Below are 18,333 nucleotides of genomic sequence, written 5' to 3'. Positions count from 1 at the left end.
CCCTGCATTCATGCACATGCTTAGATGCAGGAATTCTAAAGGACAGCACGTTTTGCCAGTGTTAGTGTAATGAAGACAGGCTATGTGTACATTGGTAAACATTACTCTATGGCAACCTCAAGAGCAGTGCGGGCTTTTAGCTCGGTAGCGAGCATGCTTGTGTCTCATCCCAGACGACACAGGCTCAAGTCCCAGGCATGGACTGAAATCGGCGGGTTAAAGTGGCACCGTGTGTACAATGGTAAACCTCACTCCTTGATGACCTCAAGAGCAGTGCTGATTACCTGGTTGATAGCTCAGGCTTGTAGATAAGTAGCTAACGGGCGTGTCGTCTCTCATGCCGGACGACCCAGGTTCGAGTCCCGGGCGGAACAGAAACACAGGTACTGAACCAGGAGGGTTGCATTGACTGTCCACAGAAATGTGTCCCAGTCCATACTCTATTTAGCAAGACGGCTAGCGGTTAATCATGCTAGTGGACTCCTTCACTCTACGGAAGTGAAACGACCGGCTGCAGTAGCTCGGGGAAAGTTTTTTCACTCTGGTCGCAAAGGTCATGGAGCTTTGTGCGGATACATAATAGCCTCTGGCGTGAGCGGTGTCAGCTTCAGGGCTTCAAGACCAGCCATTGTTGTTGTTCTGCCACTGCAAGTTGTGGAAGTGCTTGATTTCATACTCAGCGCAGCCTGCTTTTTAAATGTGAATATCGCAGATGATCACTCTTATTTAATCGTGGCAGCCAAAATCGTGATCGAGATTTAAATCTGATTAGTTGTGCAGCCCTACATTTGGAGGATTTGATAAATAGGTTAGTGTTTTTGTACCTAGCGTTTGACTAATTCAGGGGTCGGCAACCTTCAGCAGACAAAGAGCCAATGAAGCCCATTTCCCCCCAAATAAAACCCACCTAGATCCGCGAACTCTGTTAGATTCCTAAAATGACGATAACACCACTTATAGTTTCCTTACACTTGTGCTATAGGACTTATGACATCAAACACTTATTTGATGTATTTCTGGGTATAATGAAGCAAATCATCAAATTATTTTGAACATTTGAAAAAAATACACTGTTCCTTCCCTTATTAATGAATAAAAAAAATAAAAAATCAACTCATTCCAATGTTCTGAAGGCATACGACTGCGGAATATTAATTTGACGAAAAATTTAAAACACCTACTCATCAATAAAAACAGCAAATTAATAAAAATGTAAATAAATAAAATGTTTCTCTTTTTTGATCCGTCCATTGTTAGGGGTTGACCGCTAAAAACAATACAATTGCATGGCAGCAAGAGATGTCGCATAAGGGCTGTGACATACATTTCCATCGACGATATATTAAAATGTGTTTTATTTTCATATGACAAGATCCCAGAACTCTCCAAAATAACAACTGTTAAATTCAAATAAACTAAATAAAATGAAATATAATAAATCAAGTAACCATCATTTGTTGACATTCGGTTTCAAAGCCAAAGGGAGCCACGGCGGAGGCATGAAAGAGCCGCATAGAGCCGCGGGTTGCAGACCCCTGGACTAATTCCACATGATCAAGCTTTTTCTAACATTACACACTACAAAATAATAAAAGTGTTTATGATTCGTGCTGATGTCATATCGGATCAATATCGGTATTGGCCAATACTCCAATGTTGGAAGTGAAGAGGTTGCATCGGAACAGTAAAGAGCTACAAAAAGCCAAAAAAACAAGCAAAATGTACTGTGAATGTTTTTTACGATAATTGTGATAGAAAGTGTTATATTTCACGTTTTGTGCCTCTGGCTTTCCTATTAAATGTGCAAACCCAATCGACTGAATTATGTCACACCATTAGCTCGCAGTTTGGTATGGAGCATTTTATTGTGTTGGGCTTCAAGTAAAGTCCAAATTTTGACCATAGGTAGGCGGCTCCAAGATGGGCGTCATTCGCTACATGGGGGAGACGGACTTCGCCAAGGGGGAATGGTGTGGCGTGGAGCTGGACGAGCCCTTGGGCAAGAACGATGGTGCTGTGGCTGGTACCAGGTACGCAACAACGTACTATTATACATGTAAACACATGCATTCATTGCTATGTTAGCACACATATATATGTATAGGCTGTCTCTCTCTGTGTGTGTGTGTGCGCGTGCGTGTGCGTGTGTGTGTGTGTGTGTGTGTGTGTGTGTGTGTGTATACACACACACATATATAATATGTATATATATATATATATACAGTATATATGTATGTATACAGTATATATATATATATATATATATATATATATATATATATATATATATATATATATATATATATATATATATATATATATATATAATACAGTACAGGCCAAATGTTTGGACACATCTTCTCGTTCACAATACAACTGATGGTCCCTACCCCAATTGATAAAGCAAGAAATTCCACTAATCAACCATTTCAGGTGACTACCTCTTGAAGCTCATTGAGAGAATGCCAACAGTGTGCAAAGCAGTAATCAGAGCATAGGGTGGCTATTTTGAAGAAACTAGAATATAAAACATGTTTTCAGTTATTTCACCATTTTTTGGTAAGTACATAACTCCACATGTGTTCATTCATAGTTTTGATGCCTTCAGTGACAATCTACAATGTAAATAGTCATGAAAATAAAGAAAATGCATTGAATGAGAAGGTGTGTCCAAACTTTTGGCTTGTACTGTATATATATATATATATATATATATATATATATATATATATATATATATATATATATATATATATATATATATATGCCCCTGGTATATGCTGTAACTGCACTTGTCCCATGTAGCAGATGTCATATATCACAGACAACAACGTATCATTAATGAGTGGGAAAGGAAGACATAAACATTAGCAAAGCTAGCATAGCTATGTGAGCTACATGCTAACATTACACTCACATTTTAACAGCAACATCATGCTAGGTTATTTACTGAAGAGAAGCCAAAGAATCAAGCCTTAACGTACTGTACATTTCCCCTTACAGATATTTCCAGTGTCTGCATAAGTTCGGCCTGTTCGCTCCAATCCACAAAGTGATCCGCATCGGCTTCCCCTCCACCAGTCCGGCCAAGGCCAAGAAGAGCAAGAGGGTGGCCATGGGGGTGTCTTCTCTGGCCCACAGCCCCAGCAGCTCGTCCATCAGCTCCGTCAGCTCGGTGGCCTCGTCGGTGGGCGGGCGGCCGAGCAGAACCGGACTGGTAAGATAATGGATGGTCTCCAGATGACAAAGTACTTCATTAGTAAAAACACTCCCTGGCAGTTTGTAATTAATATGTTTTTGCAAAGCACTGACAAAGCATCTTGCGGCAAACAATCACATCACCCCATATTGATTCTTAGCGGCTATATTGTTTACGGACACTCCCCTATACTTTGCTTAATTGTTGGCAGCGTGACTTGGTTGTTATAGGAGTCTTGACACAAGCAAGAAGTCCTTCACATTCTTAAAGATGAAAGCGTAAGCAAGATTGGCCGAGGTTGAGTGATGGTGAAGCTGTCTCTGACATGAAAGCAGGATTGATCGGAGTGAATTACCCCTTATCGAAATTTGTGTGGGCGTGGTTTACGCTGCAGTTTGGTCATCAGTTTATTAGTCCCGCCCACCACCTCTTAATGGATGACTTTGACACACTTATATATTCATGGTTGATGGTGCTTTGCTTGAAATTAAAATGGTCATTACATAAATAAATTTGTCATGAAATAAGTTCATACAAAAAACAGTCATTAATCTAGAGCTGCAAGCAGCGATGGACGGGACCGACTTTGAGAGCTCATAAAATCCAAACCGGAGTAGTAATTAAAACTCTTTCATCAAATTTTAATCAGAAGGGTTCAATCTCTCTCCTGTGCTAATTTGAAGCAGACACGACAAACGCGCTCAGAGGAGATAATGTTTGAAAAAAGGTGACTGTTTTTACACAACTTTTGTTTTGAAGGGGGAATTGCAAACTTCTTGTTGATTTTTGCTGGGGGTTGTCAGTGTATGAAATATAGGTCTAAGCGAGACCTACATAGAGGTTTTTGTTTCATGTCTCTACGACATTCCTACTGGGAGTTGCAGGCAGTTTTGTCTGTTTTTTCTTCATAGGGGGCGCTAGAGCGCAATTTTGAGTTTTGGGGTTTGGTTTTTTGATTAGATCGCAATTTTCGCCAGTCCTGATGTGGGTGTCCAATTTGGTGAGTTTTGAAGCATGTTAAGGGGGTCAAATTACAGCTCGAAGAGGCGGCGGTATAATAATAAAACGCTAGAAATTCAATTGAGTCCTCTGTACCAAAGGGACTCGGTCCCTAATAACATAACATAAATAAATCGGTCTTGCAGTAAATTTATTTGTCAATAAATAAATAAATACATGAATTAATTGATCATGCTATAGAATGTTCAAGAAAGAAACACAAAAATGTTTAATGGAGAATTAATATTGAATACAAAATATTTTATTACGAATTATTTCACATTTTGTTTGATTAAATCCTATTTTAATGAATGAATTGCCCACAAAAAAATGTATGATTCAAGAAATAAATACATATATATTAGTCATGAAATAAGTTCAGACAGAAATCGGCCATAAAATAGATGGTACAAAAATAAAATACATCATTACATTAGTCATGAAATAAGTTCAGACAAAAATCATATAAGAAATAAATAAATAAATCAGTCATGAAATAAATGTATTTGCCAATAAATAAATAAATACATGAACACATCGTGTGTGAATGTGAGTGTGAATGTTGTCTGTCTATCTGTGTTGGCCCTGCGATGAGGTGGCGACTTGTCCAGGGTGTACCCCGCCTTCCGCCCGATTGTAGCTGAGATAGGCTCCAGTGCCCCCCGCGACCCCAAAAGGGAATAAGCGGTAGGAAATGGATGGATGAACACATCGATCATGAAATAGACTGTTCAAGAAATAAATGCATAAATAATTTGGTCATAAAAAAAGTACATGCAAAAATCAGTCATGAAACAAATATTAGTCAATAACAAATACATCATTGTTCAATACAATTATTTCTGATTATAGGTTATAATTAATGGACAATTTAATACTGAATTAGATTTTAATTAGTATGAATTATTTCACATTTCAATTGATTAATTCTTATTTTATATTTGCTAGTACATAAATCACTCATGTTCAATAAATGAATAAGTAGGTATTGAAATAAATGTATTTGCTAAAAAAAATAAATAAATACATCAGTCAAGAAATGGGACGTTCAAGACAAAATACTGTACATAGATCAATTGGTCATGATATAAGTTCATAAAAAAATAAGTCATGAAATGGATATGCCAAGAAACAAATAAATACATGAATAAATCGATCTGGAATAGGCTCCAGGGTCCGGATCAAATTTTTTCCCAAAGTAATCACAAAGTCTGCATGATTAGCATTGTTGTTGGTGAGGAAGGGATCTGCGGTTTCTACCTCTATGTCACGCGATCACGTGTCTGGATTGGTCATTATAATAGCTGTGGAATTTCTGTGAGATTGATACTATTTTGATTATATCTATTTACTCGCAAACTTTTTAAGTCTTTCGGTGTCATACATCATATATATGTGATAATAGCTTCAATATAGAGGTAACTTGTTTTTCCACTCTACTGCTACTTTAACCTTCGTCTTGTGTTAGGGTCGGCGTTTTAGTTTTTAAATGCATAAAAGAACCACATAAATTTATTTTTTTGCATCAAGGCTTTTTGACTTTGTCAAGAACCTCTATTTCAACAAAATAAAACTTTTTTTTATTTTTTTTCAGTATATTTTAAAATGCTCCGGTTGAAATTATGACCTTGATGTTGTTAGGGTCGGTTTCGACCTAGTTGTAAAAATAAGATTATAAAGCAATAATTAGAGCCAAAACTGAACACACTGACAGCCAGCTCCTCTCCCAATCATGTGAGCTTTAGGGGATTCTCATTTTACCTTGTTATCCAGTACAAAAACAAACAGAGACGGGCATGTCCAGACATGTGAGGTCAATTCAGTATAGAGTTGGTGACTTGCAGAGTGCACATCTCCAATTTTCAGCATGCAAAAAATGAAAAAAAGATTTACAGTGAGAGAAGTTCTGGATAATATTTTTGGTGAAAACGAGGGAGAGGACACAGAGCAGCATAGTGATACGGATGAACAGGTTTCTAAGAGGAAGACAATGTGGAGTATCATCCAGAAGACACAGACACATCTGATGAGTCTGTCATACCAAAGATTATAAAAAAATGGGAGCCATTACCTCCCTGCTTGGCACTCAGCATCAAGGGTTGGAATTGGGGGTTAAATCACCAAAAATGATTCCCGGGCGTGGCCACCGCTGCTGCTCACTGCTCCCCTCACCTCCCAGGGGGTGAACAAGGGGATGGGTCAAATGCAGAGGTCAAATTTCACCACACCTAGTGTGTGTGTGACAATCATTGCTACTTTAACTTTAACTTAACTTAACTTGATTTGCTTGATTGGTTGTTGTTTGTTTGACCTTGCAAATCTATATTTTATGTTGTGACTTGTTCTACTTTTCATTTTGTGTTTGTATTAAAGTTCTGTTGATGAAAAAAAAAATTTTTTTAGCCTTTTTCTTGAAGTAAATATATATGGGTCGAAATTGACCCGTAACACCATAGATGTTACTATAGTTAAAATTATTAAAATTAAACAAATTTATTTAAGAGATGTGTTCTAATACCCCTCAGTTATAGTCAAGTTACCCAACAACCTTTAATTTATTTATACAATTCTCTTGAGGTTCATTTTACCTTTTTTTTTTATTGAAATCGAGGGGTATTCTGTCAAAAAAAAGGCCCAATGGCCCACACCAAAAATATTAAAACCAATATTTTCATGGATAAGGAAGCCTAACAAGATAACCAAGAGATGAGAAACAAATTGGATGACAGATAATTGTTTTTAGTGTATTTTACAGCTGATTTAAGACATGGGTCAAAACCGACCTGTTAACATAAGAGATGGTAACAGAAAGCTATCACAAGAGGAAGGTTAAACTGTTGTCTTCTTCTATTCAATCTCTCTTAGTCAGGCATGAGTCTGTCAAACAGCACCAACTGGTGGGGCAAGAAAACGATGCATAATAAACTTACTTTTTGATCCCCTGCCCTCCTGATATTGAAACACGATTCGCCATTGCAGTTGACGGAGACGTCGTCGCGCTACGCCAGGAAGATCTCGGGCACCACCGCCTTGCAGGAGGCGCTGAAGGAGAAGCAGCAGCACATCGAGCAGCTGCTGGCCGAGCGCGACTTGGAGCGAGCCGACATGGCCAAGGCCACCAGTCACATCTGCGAGGTGGAGAAGGAGATGAGCGTCCTCAAGTCGCAGCACATGCAGGTAGAGCAGACTTCTCAAATAGACTAGAGATGATGTCCCGACTGAGACGTACTAATGTCCTCCGCAGTATGTCACGGAGAACGAGGGCGCCCTCCAGCAAGTCAAAGCCGTGTTGGCCAGCACGCAGAAAGCCAAAATGGAACTAGCCAATCAGCTGGAAGAAGAGAAAAGGTTTGCACATTTAATGGACAGTGTGCAGAACATGTTTTTGGTTCATATAAAGTGTATTTCCTCAAATAATGCTGTTAATTGGACTCAAAGTTGGTGCTTTTTAACTTTTTTTTCAGGAAAGTGGAGGATCTTCAGTTTAGAGTGGAGGAGGAATCCATCACCAAAGGAGACCTGGAGGTACTTGCTCACAATATTAAGACTAGGGATGTCCCGATCCGATATTTGGATCGGATCGGCTGCCGATATTTGCCAAAAATTGCGTATCGGCAAGGCATGGGAAAAAGCCGATCCAGATCCAGTTTTAAAAAAAACTCCGGTCCGTGTTTTCCAACGCACCGATTTAAATAATACATTCCACTTTTCTGCTGCTCCGTATTTTCCGTTCCGCATTTTCCAGCACACCTTCAACACATCCACAGGTCTGTGAATTCTCACGCAGTTGCTTTTAGCTGCTGGCATTACACGACAGGCTTTTCTCACTCTTTCCTGTGTCTTCCTCTCACAGACAGCAAGTGCACCTTCTTACACACGTCACTCAGTGGCCTAGTGGTTAGAGTGTCCGCCCTGAGATCGGTAGGTTGTGAGTTCAAACCCCGGCCGAGTCATACCAAAGACTATAAAAATGGGACCCATTACCTCCCTGCTTGGCACTCAGCATCAAGGGTTGGAATTGGGGGTTAAATCACCAAAATGATTCCCGGGCGCGGCCACCGCTGCTGCCCACTGCTCCCCTCACCTCCCAGGGGGTGATCAAGGGTGATGGGTCAAATGCAGAGAATAATCTCGCCACACCTAGTGTGTGTGTGACAATCATTGGTACTTTAACTTTAACTTTAACACATACTGTCACGTCATACGTCACATACGTATACGTCCTCCCCGAGCAGAGAGGTAGCAGCATGGCTAACGTTAGCTGTGATGCTAGCGCAGCCGTGCGAGCAACGCTCCCTCTAAGGTGCTCGCCTGTGCAATTGCGCACTGTTTAAGCGTCCTCTGCGCATAGCAAATCTATGCCACGCACAAAATCAAATAAAAAAATAAGCGCATAACAATTTTCGACACACGGACACGACAGAGAAAACAGTTTTCGTCATCATTGTTCAAGTATTATAACGTCTGTCAAGACGCTTATCTCCATTCGGTGCCACACGCCCACACCATCAAAATGCCGAGGCAAAAATTTCCAGAACAACACCGTATGAAAAAATTAGTGATTTTTTTTGTTGTGATTTCCTTCTCTGCATTAAAGTTTAAAAGTAGCATATATTAATGCAGTATGAAGAAGAATGTTTTAATGTAGACATGCAAGCCTTGAAAGAAAATTTTGAAAATCAAGACTACATTTCCTGCAAATGGGTGCATTTCTACCCTATATTTTAACTTTAGATTTATTCTCATATCAAACTCTTTTGGCTGTCTTTTTGACACTTACATCCGGCGCCCCCCTCCACACCCTGGATTATAAATAATGTAAATAATTCAATGTGATTATCTTGTGTGATGACTGTATTATGATGATAGTATATATCTGATAGTATATATCTGTATCATGAATCAATTTAAGTGGACCCCGACTTAAACAAGTTGAAAAACTTATTGGGGTGTTACCATTTAGTGGTCAATTGTACGGAATATGTACTTCACTGTGCAACCTACTAATAAAAGTCTCAATCAATCAATCAAAACACATAGAATCATCATACTGCTGTGATTATATGCATCAAGTGTTCATTCACGGCTAAGGCAAAATATCGAGATATATATTGTGTATCGCAATATGGCCTTAAAATATCTCAATATTAAAAAAAGGCCATATTGTCCAGCCCTAGTTTCAATGATGCCATTTCTGTTTGTCATGTACGGTATAATTTTGTCTATTTTGTGTTTATCCTTGAATAAACAGGTCAGTTTCTTGTTACCAACCATTGTGTATTATTCAAACTCCCCTAATTCAGCTGGCTAGTTGTTATCAAGAGTACTAAAACCCTTTTCAACATGATTCTGACAACTAAGTAGGCTAAATAACTTTAAACTTTAATACATGCTCGGATAGGCCAGTATCGGTCAGTATCGGTATCGGATCGGAAATGCAAAAACAATATCGGTATCGGATCGGATGTGCAAAAACCTGGATCGGGACATCCCTAATCAAGACCTAAAATAAAGTAGCGCTAATGGCACCTAAAGTCTAACCTTAAGAGGACGTTTTAGTACGTTTGTGAAGAAGTCGTAGTTATATGTACAGTACAGGCCAAAAGTTAGGACACACCTTCTCATGCAACAGAGCTGCCAGTTTTTAACGTATGAACCACGGTCGTTGTTTTTACAGTGTATTACTTCAAATGGAAAAACGGTACACCTGTGATTTTTGCCGCAAAATTCTGGCGACAGAATTTTTTTTAACCTAAATTATGTGGCCGTTGTTTTTGCAGTGCACTTGTTTGCAGTTTGTTTACCAAGAATAGTGTCACTTATTACACAGGCTGTAGAAAGTGATGATATACAGTACAGGCCAAACCGTTTGGACACACCTTCTCCTTCAATGCGTGTTCTTTATTTTCATGACTATTTACATTATAGATTGTCACTGAAGGCATCAAAACTGTGAATGAACACATGTGGAGTTATGTACTTAACAAAAAAAGGTGAAATAACTGAAAACATGTTTTATATTCTAGTTTCTTCAAAATAGCCACCCTTTGCTCTGATTACTACTTTGCACACTCTTGGCATTCTCTCGATGAGCTTCAAGAGGTAGTCACCTGAAAGGGTTCACGCTTCACAGGTGTCATAGTTTTCATGCCTTCAGTGACAATCTACAATGTAAATAGTCATGAAAATAAAGAAAACGCATTGAAATGAGAAGGTGTGTCCAAACTTTTGGCTTATACTGTATATATAATTAAGACAGAGACAAAGACAGTCTCTTGTTGCTAGGCAGAATATGAGGGCCAAACCCAATAAAAAAATAAATGTCATACACTCGTCACGCCCACCATGCTGTTTCCCTGGCAACAAAGGGGCAAATGGCTCCGATGCAGGGACAACACAGAGAGAACCACCCCATAAAAAACAAAAAGTTTATAGCTTGAAATAAAAATGTGTTAGATATTTTTTTCCTGTTATGTCATACATTGAGTAGTCACTTGTTGCTGGGCAGGATTTGTATCCCAAACCCAAGTTAGCAACAATTGACGAGAGTTTTGGCTACACCAAAACACAGGAAAAAGGACGGAGAGATTTGATACAAATCCTTTTTTTTTTTTTTAAATAAAAGATAAAATAACTTCAAAAAAATCAATAAAACCACAATGCAACTGATAATTTTTTACCCGCGGCTTACCCGTCCGTCTTTTGTTGCTAGGCAGAATCAGAGATGAAAACCCTGTCTGACTAAAACAATTAATGTATTGCATATGGCAGTGTTTTTCAACCACTGTGCCGTGAGATACAGTCTGGTGTGCCGGGGGAGATTATGTAATTTCACCTATTTGGGTAAAAATATTTTTTGCAAACCAGTAATTATAATCCGCAAATAATGTGCCGTTGTTGAGTGTCAGTGCTGTCTAGAGCTCGGCAGAGTAACCGTGTAATACTCTTCTATATCAGTAGGTGGCAGCCGGTAGCTAATTGCTTTGTAGATGTTGGGAACAGCGGGAGGCAGCGTGCAGATAAAATGGTATCTAATGCTTAAACCAAAAATAAACAAAAGGTGAGTGCCCCTCAGAAAAGGCATTGAAGCTTAGGGAAGGCTATACAGAACAAAACTAAAACTGAACTGGCTATAAAGTAAACAAGAACAGAATGCTGGACGACAGCAAAGACTTACTGTGGAGCAAAGACGACGTCCACAATGTACATCCGAACATGACATGACAATCAACAATGTCCCCACAAAGAAGGATAAAAACAACAGAAAAAGTCTTGATTGCTAAAACAAAGCAGATGCGGGAAATATTGCTGAAAGGAAAACATGAAACTGCTACAGGAAAATACCAAAAAAAGAGAAAAAGCCACCAAAATAGGAGTGCAAGACAAGAACTAAAACACTACACACAGGAAAACAGCAAACAAGTCAAAATAAGTCAGGTGACAAGGAGACAAGAGCTATATTGATGCATGCTTGCTTATGGCTTAAAGTCATATCCAACAATTGCGACAACGACTTTTTACTGTTAACCGAGTTTCGTTTTTTAATGATTTCTGCTGGTGGTGTGCCTTCGGATTTTTTCAACGCAAAAAAATGTGCCTTGGCTCAAAAAAGATTGAAAAACACTGGCATGTGGCCCCATTTGTCACGGTTTCCCTGACACATGAAACATGACAAATTGGGGCGGTGCACTATCCACATTAGTCACCAGATGGCAGTAGAGTAATTCCAACTTTGACCAAAGCGTGAATTGCTATGTAGAGTGGCGCTTTCCATCATTTTCATTAAACTGTATTGCAAAATGATTAAGCCCCTCTTTCTCTCACGCGATATCCACCCAGAAATGGGGGTTTGCGAATCCCTTCCCTACTGTAGCATGCACAACAACGTAGATGAACAGGAAGTCTGGTACTTTTCCTGGTCACTTTGAAGTGGAAAGGAATGTTAAGTAGAGTAAAAGAGCAGTTTCCTTGCTGCCACACAAAGCAGAGAAAGGACAACATAGTCGGATAGTGTCACTTCCTGTAATTATACCATGAGGCAATAAAGTGGAAGCTTGTTTATGTTGGCAACACATTTATGTCAACCAACAAGACCTGGTCCAACTTGTTTATCTTATTACAGAAAAGTGCCTGCTTAAGTCGACGTTAAATTTGAGACCCAAAAGGGTCATTTGATTGAAAAATCGGTTTGTTTATGTTGACATGTGTTGTAGTATGGTCAACTTCCTCGTTACATTTGTCACAGTGGTGCATGGCGGTTGTTGGTGTGACCACAGGATGCAGAGACGGAAGGCAGCGTGCAGGTCAAAGACTTGAGTCTTTACGTAGAGAGCACAAAACTGCAGAAACAGAAGGCTAATGCAAGGTGGTGGCAGGAGAGTAACTCATGCACTCATGCAATAGTCTAGCGCTGGCAAGGAGCAACAGGTGAAACTAAACAGACTTGATTGGAACTATATAAAGAGAAAACTAAACAAAGTGCAGTAAAACAAGGAGTCCAACAAGAAGTAGAACCAAAATGAAAGCACCAAGACAGGAAATGATACAGACCACAGGAAAATAACTAACAATGTAGAAACGGTAAAGAACTACTGTCGAGTTACACAGCATTAAGACATGCACACAATTGATTGCCTGTTGAGTGCAAATTAAGCTTCAAAATAAAGTTTGGCAGTATTAACCTAGATTATGAAACAAAATGCACCTATTTAATTTCTTCTTTTTTTATATAAATTTTTTTGCACACGAATGTACGAAAAAAGCTTTGTCGTCTTCGTAATCAAGACATAACAAAATGAGTGCAGCAACACTGTTAGATAAGAGTGAGTATGTATGTATACATACAGTATATATATATATGTATATATATATATATATATATATATATATATATATATACACAAATAGGGGTGTCAAACATTTAAAATATTTAATCGCAGTTAACTCAAAATTAATTGCGATCAATCGCAGATATCATTTTTCATCATTAGTAAGTGTACCCTAGACAGATAGTGTTCAAGTTTGTATTACCACGACTGGACAATTAGTTTGCTTTAATTAAATGTTTTTTTGGAAACATTATGCTTTTTTAAACAGCTAAACACAAGAAAGGGCATAAACACACTTTCATAGACAATAAAAAATGACCCGAGCTTCGTTTGTGTATTGCCAGACTTTGTATTTTGTAGGAATACAGCATTTGTATTCCTGCTGTAGGAGCACTTGTATTCAGGGGAGGCGCGACACTATGTTTGGATATCAGTTTCACGCATTATTAACACAAATAGTACCGTATTTTTCGGAGTATACGTCGCTCCGCAGTATAAGTCGCACCGGCCGAAAATGCATAATAAAGAAGGAAAAAAAACATATATAAGTCGCATTTTTGGGGGAAATTTATTTGATAAAACCCAACACCAAGAATAGACATTTGAAAGGCAAATTAAAATAAATAAAGAATAGTGAACAACAGGCTGAATAAGTGTACGTTATATGAGGCATAAATAACCAACTGAGAACGTGCCTGGTATGTTAACGTAACATATTATGGTAAGAGTCATTCAAATAACTATAACATATAGAACATGCTATACGTTTACCAAACAATCTGTCACTCCTAATCGCTAAATCCCATGAAATGTTATTCGTCTAGTCTCTTACGTGAATGAGCTAAATAATATTATTTGATATTTTACGGTAATGTGTTAATAATTTCACACATAAGTCGCTTCTGAGTATAAGTCGCACCCCCGGCCAAACTATGAAAAAAACTGCCACTTATAGTCCGAAAAATACGGTAGATTGTTACGATCGTGGTTTGATTGTCAAAGATGTTTGCTAATCTGTGATATTTCTACCTGAATAAATGCTTCTGATATTCTGTACACTACGTGTTGTACAAGTTAATGGTATTCATATCTCTGCATGACAATGTTTTAACCTTCTCTGGTAATACAATTTAATATTCAGCCTTACTGCTGAGTTTTTATGCCATTTTACTAAAGCAGTTACAGTAACAATCTACATTTTATGTTATTAATGCGCTAAAATAATCCAAACACAAAAGTGAAGGCCGACCTCTTTGAATGCATGCTTGGCAGCAGGCTGTTACTCCAATCAATGTAGGGTCTCACAGCGATTGTGGATTTAAAAAAATAGTATCTTTCTGTGTTGGCCCTGCGATGAGGTGGCGACTTGTCCAGGGTGTACCCCGCCTTCCGCCCGAATGCAGCTGAGATAGGCTCCAGCACCCCCACGGGACAAGCGGTAGAAAATGGATGGATGGAGTATTTTCTTGTCGGGAGAACTTGTCATGGCTTTGAACCTGGTATTTTCACAATGTACCCTTTCTGATTGCTATGTTTCCACTTGTGCCTCCCAGTGGATACCTCTTTGGATATCTCTTTATTTACGACATATTGTAAAAGTCCATACACACAACAGCTTTATATGATTTGTAAGTGCTTTGTAAAAGGGAAACTCCCAGGAAGCTGTAATAGCTTAGAATTAGGGCCCCAATAAAAATGTTACATGCTTACATCCTAAACCATTTCCTAAACATTTTATACATTCACACAGCCTTACAGTTTCATATTGTACTCTTGAATTTATTTTCAGGCAGCTGGTAGTCTTGCACATTATAATGTGACAATAATATGTATATCTATTTTAGTATACATACTACAATAATAGATGTTAAATATTTCATTTTACAGTAAACAAACAATAATACATCTCTCGCTTTGCATGATTGGTATTGTTTTTCAGCTTTTGAGGGTTCATGGTGTAGTATAACCTAGCAATAATTCATGTTTCAAGAGTTTTTTTGATTTTCTCAATGAAGTAGATTGTGTGAATGGACTGTCAAGTTCAGTAAATAGTGAAAGCAGCCACATTTTCCCACGCTACGGAATGACCCGAGGGTTAAAAAGCCGTCAAGACGCATGCACGTTAGCGTTTAAAAAATGAGTGCCGGTAAAGGAACTTTAAAGGAGAACTACACTTATTTTTGGAATTTTGCCTATCGTTCACAATCATTATGAGAGACGAGATGACGGATGGATTTTTTAAATGCATTCTAAATAGTAAATAAATTCGATCAAAAGTCTGCTTACAATGGAGTCAATGGGAGCTGCCCTATTCTGCCTATAAAGCCCTTAAAAAAACATTTAAACACCTCCATTAAGGTTTTATATACATGATGTAAGTATATATGTAATGTAGTAACTGGCATATTTAATATTTAAGTATTTTGATCATTCTAAGCATACACGGCGCATTAATTTCAAAAGCGCATCACGTTTGCTTTTTTTTTCCTTCACTGATTATTACTCACTGCAGACTTTTGAGAGCCAACATACATAATAAAAATCACTTGCTGTACAAGGTCTGCTGTCAATAGGATGCCAACTGATAGGATTTTCCATATCTTCCAATTTAGATGAAAAATCATAATCCTCGCAAAGAAACGGGTTTGGGCCAAACGCTTTTCGTGTCGTTTTCGCCAGTTCCAGGTCCTAAATGGCTGTCAAAGTGTTCCAAGTTGTCGGATTATATCGCTTATAATAACAATATCTCTAGCACTTGCTTAATATTCACGTCACGAAATGTACGAGTATTGTTGACGCTTTTTGAATGGATATTTATCAGATTTTATGGGCGGAATAGTGGCGCTCCCATTGGTTCCTCTGTAAGCGGACTTTTATTTACAATAAGTGTATTTAATATTTAGAATATATTAGAAAAAAATCCATCTATCGTCATGTCTTTCATAATGATTGTGAACGATAGGTAAAATTCCCAAAAAAGTGCAGTTCCCCTTTAACCGCCCTAATGAAAACAAAAACAAAAATCCTTAATTACTGCCCATCTCTGGCAAAAGCCCCAAGTAAATGTGCAAGCAATAGTTAGTTTGGTTTTTGGTTATGTTGACAACAGCCATTCCAAGGGGCATCGATTTAAAAGGGTTCTACTGCTTGTTTCATTATACGGATGATTAATATTGGGAAGGCTTTTTCCACCACAGCGCCATCTGCTGGATCCGGCGGGGCACCTTTTAGATTTCCCCCGCATGTTAAAAAAAAAAAAAGTATTAAAAAAAAAATGGTGCTCTGAAACAGTTTTCAAAATCAGATTAATCACACTTTTGAATTTGATTACTCATGATTAATCGCTGTTAATTACTTGGTTGCATCATTTAATTTAACTTTTTAAAAAAAGATACTGATATTTTGAGACAAATGCAATTTAACTGTAAGAATGTCATACGGTCATACATCACTGTAGGTTTCCTTATAGGGCATACTTGCCAACCTTGAGACCTCCGATTTCGGGGGGTGGGGGCGTGGTCGGGTGTGGGGCAGGGCGTGGTTGAGGGCGTGGTTAAGAGGGGCGGAGTATATTGACAGCTAGAATTCACCAAGTCAAGTATTTCATATATATATACAGGTAAAAGCCAGTAAATTAGAATATTTTGAAAAACTTGATTTATTTCAGTAATTGCATTCAAAAGGTGTAACTTGTACATTATATTTATTCATTGCACACAGACTGATGCATTCAAATGTTTATTTCATTTAATTTTGATGATTTGAAGTGGCAACAAATGAAAATCCAAAATTCCGTGTGTCACAAAATTAGAATATTACTTAAGGCTAATACAAAAAAGGGATTTTTAGAAATGTTGGCCAACTGAAAAGTATGAAAATGAAAAATATGAGCATGTACAATACTCAATACTTGGTTGGAGCTCCTTTTGCCTCAATTACTGCGTTAATGCGGCGTGGCATGGAGTCAATGAGTTTCTGGCACTGCTCAGGTGTTATGAGAGCCCAGGTTGCTCTGATAGTGGCCTTCAACTCTTCTGCGTTTTTGGGTCTGGCATTCTGCATCTTCCTTTTCACAATACCCCACAGATTTTCTATGGGGCTAAGGTCAGGGGAGTTAGCGGGCCAATTTAGAACAGAAATACCATGGTCCGTAAACCAGGCACGGGTAGATTTTGCGCTGTGTGCAGGCGCCAAGTCCTGTTGGAACTTGAAATCTCCATCTCCATAGAGCAGGTCAGCAGCAGGAAGCATGAAGTGCTCTAAAACTTGCTGGTAGACGGCTGCGTTGACCCTGGATCTCAGGAAACAGAGTGGACCGACACCAGCAGATGACATGGCACCCCAAACCATCACCCAACCATGCAAATTTTGCATTTCCTTTGGAAATCGAGGTCCCAGAGTCTGGAGGAAGACAGGAGAGGCACAGGATCCACGTTGCCTGAAGTCTAGTGTAAAGTTTCCACCATCAGTGATGGTTTGGGGTGCCATGTCATCTGCTGGTGTCGGTCCACTCTGTTTCCTGAGATCCAGGGTCAACGCAGCCGTCTACCAGCAAGTTTTAGAGCACTTCATGCTTCCTGCTGCTGACCTGCTCTATGGAGATGGAGATTTCAAGTTTCAACAGGATTAGGCGCCTGCACACAGCGCAAAATCTACCCGTGCCTGGTTTACGGACCATGGTATTTCTGTTCTAAATTGGCCCGCCAACTCCCCTGACCTTAGCCCCATAGAAAATCTGTGGGGTATTGTGAAAAGGAAGATGCAGAATGCCAGACCCAAAAACGCAGAAGAGTTGAAGGCCACTATCAGAGCAACCTGGGCTCTCATAACACCTGAGCAGTGCCAGAAACTCATCGACTCCATGCCACGCCGCATTAACGCAGTAATTGAGGCAAAAGGAGCTCCAACCAAGTATTGAGTATTGTACAGGCTCATATTTTTCATTTTCATACTTTTCAGTTGGCCAACATTTCTAAAAATCCCTTTTTTGTATTAGCCTTAAGTAATATTCTAATTTTGTGACACACGGAATTTTGGATTTTCATTTGTTGCCACTTCAAATCATCAAAATTAAATGAAATAAACATTTGAATGCATCAGTCTGTGTGCAATGAATAAATATAATGTACAAGTTACACCTTTTGAATGCAATTACTGAAATAAATCAAGTTTTTCAAAATATTCTAATTTACTGGCTTTTACCTGTGTGTGTGTATATATATATATATATATATATATATATATATATATATATATATATATATATATATATTTATATATATACATATATCTCTACATCCTGAAAAT

At 38.5% G+C, this 18,333-nt stretch overlaps 1 protein-coding gene across 5 annotated transcripts in view; it reads left to right on the top strand.

The window, feature by feature from the left end:
• The window catches only part of clip2 (CAP-GLY domain containing linker protein 2), a 309,205-nt gene that overhangs the window by 266,137 nt on the left and 24,735 nt on the right, over positions 1 to 18,333 (top strand). For all 5 annotated transcript variants that reach the window (XM_072913773.1, XM_061962721.2, XM_061962720.2 and 2 more), the window contains exons 4-8: positions 1,906 to 2,030; positions 3,004 to 3,217; positions 7,178 to 7,375; positions 7,443 to 7,546; positions 7,663 to 7,723. In XM_072913773.1, coding sequence (XP_072769874.1) covers positions 1,906 to 2,030; positions 3,004 to 3,217; positions 7,178 to 7,375; positions 7,443 to 7,546; positions 7,663 to 7,723 — 702 coding nt within the window. The remainder of the gene's footprint in view (positions 1 to 1,905; positions 2,031 to 3,003; positions 3,218 to 7,177; positions 7,376 to 7,442; positions 7,547 to 7,662; positions 7,724 to 18,333) is intronic.

Source organism: Nerophis lumbriciformis, linkage group LG09, assembly GCF_033978685.3.
Source record: "Nerophis lumbriciformis linkage group LG09, RoL_Nlum_v2.1, whole genome shotgun sequence".
NCBI classification, from domain to species: Eukaryota; Metazoa; Chordata; class Actinopteri; order Syngnathiformes; family Syngnathidae; genus Nerophis; species Nerophis lumbriciformis.
The sequence above is the reverse complement of the archived record's forward strand: the minus strand, read 5'-3'. Positions and strand labels throughout refer to the sequence as shown.